This window comes from Dendronephthya gigantea, unplaced genomic scaffold (assembly GCF_004324835.1).
Source record: "Dendronephthya gigantea isolate DGI-Jeju-01 unplaced genomic scaffold, DenGig_1.0 000677F, whole genome shotgun sequence".
NCBI lineage: Eukaryota > Metazoa > Cnidaria > Anthozoa > Malacalcyonacea > Nephtheidae > Dendronephthya > Dendronephthya gigantea.
In genome coordinates, this window is record NW_021163687.1 from 5,126 (window position 1) to 8,180 (window position 3,055).

General features: G+C 35.7%; 1 protein-coding gene across 1 annotated transcript; it reads right to left on the reverse strand.

Moving 5' to 3' along the window:
* Positions 1-201: 201 nt before the first annotated feature.
* On the reverse strand, positions 202-2,736 carry LOC114544179 (type I inositol 3,4-bisphosphate 4-phosphatase-like). Its single transcript, XM_028562889.1, has 12 exons — positions 2,616-2,736; positions 2,304-2,367; positions 2,128-2,175; positions 1,801-1,855; positions 1,577-1,695; positions 1,362-1,478; positions 1,179-1,258; positions 948-999; positions 792-815; positions 627-673; positions 468-515; positions 202-387 (listed from the first exon to the last, which is right to left on the reverse strand). The coding sequence occupies exons 2-12, from the start codon at positions 2,313-2,315 to the stop codon at positions 309-311; spliced, it is 681 nt and encodes a 226-aa protein (XP_028418690.1). The 5' UTR covers positions 2,316-2,367; positions 2,616-2,736; the 3' UTR covers positions 202-308.
* Between the last annotated feature and the right edge of the window lie 319 nt (positions 2,737-3,055).

Below are 3,055 nucleotides of genomic sequence, written 5' to 3' on the forward strand. Positions count from 1 at the left end.
GAAAATTTATTACTTAAGTTAGGTACTACATTACCACTGCTTGGTCATTTACTGAATGTGACTTTCTCCCATGCAAGATGATCTCATTTTCAACCCACGCATGCATCTCGTAATCCCGATAACTATTTCTAGTCTATTCCAATTTGCTCCAGATTATAAATTTGAAATTATATCGCGGTATTTAAGCATTTGCAAAAAGGTAAACATTTTAACGTATTATATAGTCGGTAAACTATAGGTAACGACATTTTAGTTCGAGACGAAAACTAATCATTTTACTAAATGAAATATCATATTTTACTCATGACTTACAGTAATTGTTGAGGAATTCTGAACGTCAGAAAGCTTTCGCCCATCATATCCACAAACTTCACCTCTGTACCCAAGCTAAAAAGTATCGAATTGACTTTTCAACCCATTATGATGACGCGATCTTTCGTTGCAGTAAAACCACATGCAATACTTACATTGTAGGAAATCTAAATGATCTTTGTAACATATTGTCGAATTTCGGTCTATATAGAAGATGAAAAAAACACCAATAATAATCGGGCGTCACTCTCCTTGATCTATCTTCCTAAGGCACCCTATAACACAACTGCTTCAAACGATTATCGTTTACGCACTTGTTTATTGAGCCACATCTTGGTCTGAACGTTCCATCAGTGTCCGCCTGAAAATAGGTGAAAAATCTTATTTCAAAGATTAAAAAAATACAATCATTAATACTTGACCAATCTTTCAAGGATGCATAATACAATCTATTTATTACAATAACCTTATATACCTACCAAAGTATCTTGAACAGTTTCGACCTAAAATACATGCATTATAGTATGACATTTTTGTTGTTGTTAGTTAGAAAGATTTCTCAGTTAAAAGAAAGAAAGATCTTTTGATCTTTTGATCTTTGATCTTTAGATCTATTTTGATAAAAATTATTTTACCTTCCAGCCTAACAATGTTATTGTCCCTGAGGCCATTGGAGAGTCCAAGCCACTAAAACAGACAACATTTCGAAATTGTCATGACATTTTGAAACTATTGACCGCGGAAACATGTAAAGGGTCCGAAAAAAGAAACATGCATGTTATAAAGGGTACACTAGTATTTGGTTGAATTTATATATCATCCAATATTTATTCTCTGCTTCTCGGAAAGCATAATGATGAACTCACGTAAGAGAAAGTTGAATTTTCTGATTCGTAGAATCCAATATATCCTTGATTGTACAAACTGCCTGACCCAAATGAGTCATCTAAAAAATTCATCTCACTTGAAGAACCCTGACGTTTTGTGCAATAAGACGATTTGTTTTGAAGTTAAAAAATTACATACACTATATTTAGTGAACTACTTGCCTCTTCTTTATCTCGGTCGCGAACATCAAAGACAGCAAGTTTTAGTCTTGTTACCTCACTGTAATTTCCACCAGAAGGTATGCTTATAGTCGTCAAGAAATATGGGTGACGTTTTTGCTAAAACACAAGAAAATCCAACATGCACATGCGGAAAATTGGACAAAAACAGTATTGGATAAAAATCGCCTCAACAGGTCCTGATCATGCTGTAATACCTCTATTATTTCAGTCTGTGCAAGTCTGGACCAAGTTGCTCCAGGAGGGGTCATAGTACTAACAACTATAACTGCATTTGGATATTTATTCTCCACAGTTGGTTTTAGATCATTGCAAGCTGTGTAATAAATTGACAATATTTAGCTTTACTTAACATATTGTTCAGAATGAGTTTTTCAAAATTCTATACATGCTCGAAAGTTATAATTTACATGAACATTACCCATGCTTATTTCCAGCAACGGAGGTTTGTGAAGCGGTTTTGGTGGTTTTGGAGGCTAAAATTGCACGAAAAAAATGTGATAAATTCCGCCGCAAACACGTGAGAGCAACTTCCTGAAGCAACCACTCCGTGAGGCTGCCACTATATGTGCACTATATGTGTTTTCTCATCGACGCAAAGCTTCCGCCAACTAGAGCTGGCGCGCGTATCAATCGATAATGCCACCAGGTTGTTCACTTGTGAAGCATTAAGAGGCCGGTGGTTAACCTGGTACCTCAGAGTATTAAAGATGGGCACAGGTATATACTTACGTAAACAAATGCTTACCTCGCTGTCGTTATCATCACGAAATGGATGGTTATGCGGTAACGGGTGCTAAAATTAACAAGGGCAGTTTGCAATCCAACGGATATATGCATAATAACTAGCTGTGGATAGACTTGACTTCCCATCGCACAGTTCATGCCCATGCCCAACACGATATTGTTTATAATATTGTTTACCTCACCAGTCATCTCGGTAATCTGTTCACATAGTTTTTGTAATTTTTCTTTAAGCTTTTCGTAGCTGCAAGAATCAATCATCATTATATATACTGCATAGTCATGTAAGCTACGGTTCAATGAAAACTTAAAGGCTCGTTTACACTTGCGATTTTTGCTGCGATTTTGTGTGATTTTCTTCTTTTGATAGATGTGAACGAGTAATTAGTTACGAATGTTCTGGTGTATAAAAGCTCTTATTTGAACATCAGTAACTTAATCACTCGTTTACATCCATCAAAAGACAAAATCGCATATAGCCTTAACACTAACCTTGCATTTTTTATATGTTTATTCCAGTCGTTATACTCAGCTTCGGAATTCGCCGCAAAATGGTAATGCTGTCCTTCGTCTTGTCTGTCGAACACTAGAAAATAGTAAGCCTCCAAAAATAAGAGCCGCCGTTCTTATAATTAAAATTAATTATTAGTGATGTGAGCAACGTGATGTGACTGATGCAGTTCACCTCCAGGCCCTTCTTAAGACAACTATAGCTATTACTAGAATCCCCCAGAGTTCGTCTTGCCAAAGTTGGTCATGATAAGTGTCAGTAATTGACATTTTTAATATTCGATGATGAATTTTATCCACCTTTAACAGTATCAACACTATACCGAATTAAGTATACCATGCATTTACACTTCATATAAACAGAATGCTGGAGGTAGTAAAAGTTCGTGGATATAAAGAGCTATACATAATTTTTATTTCGA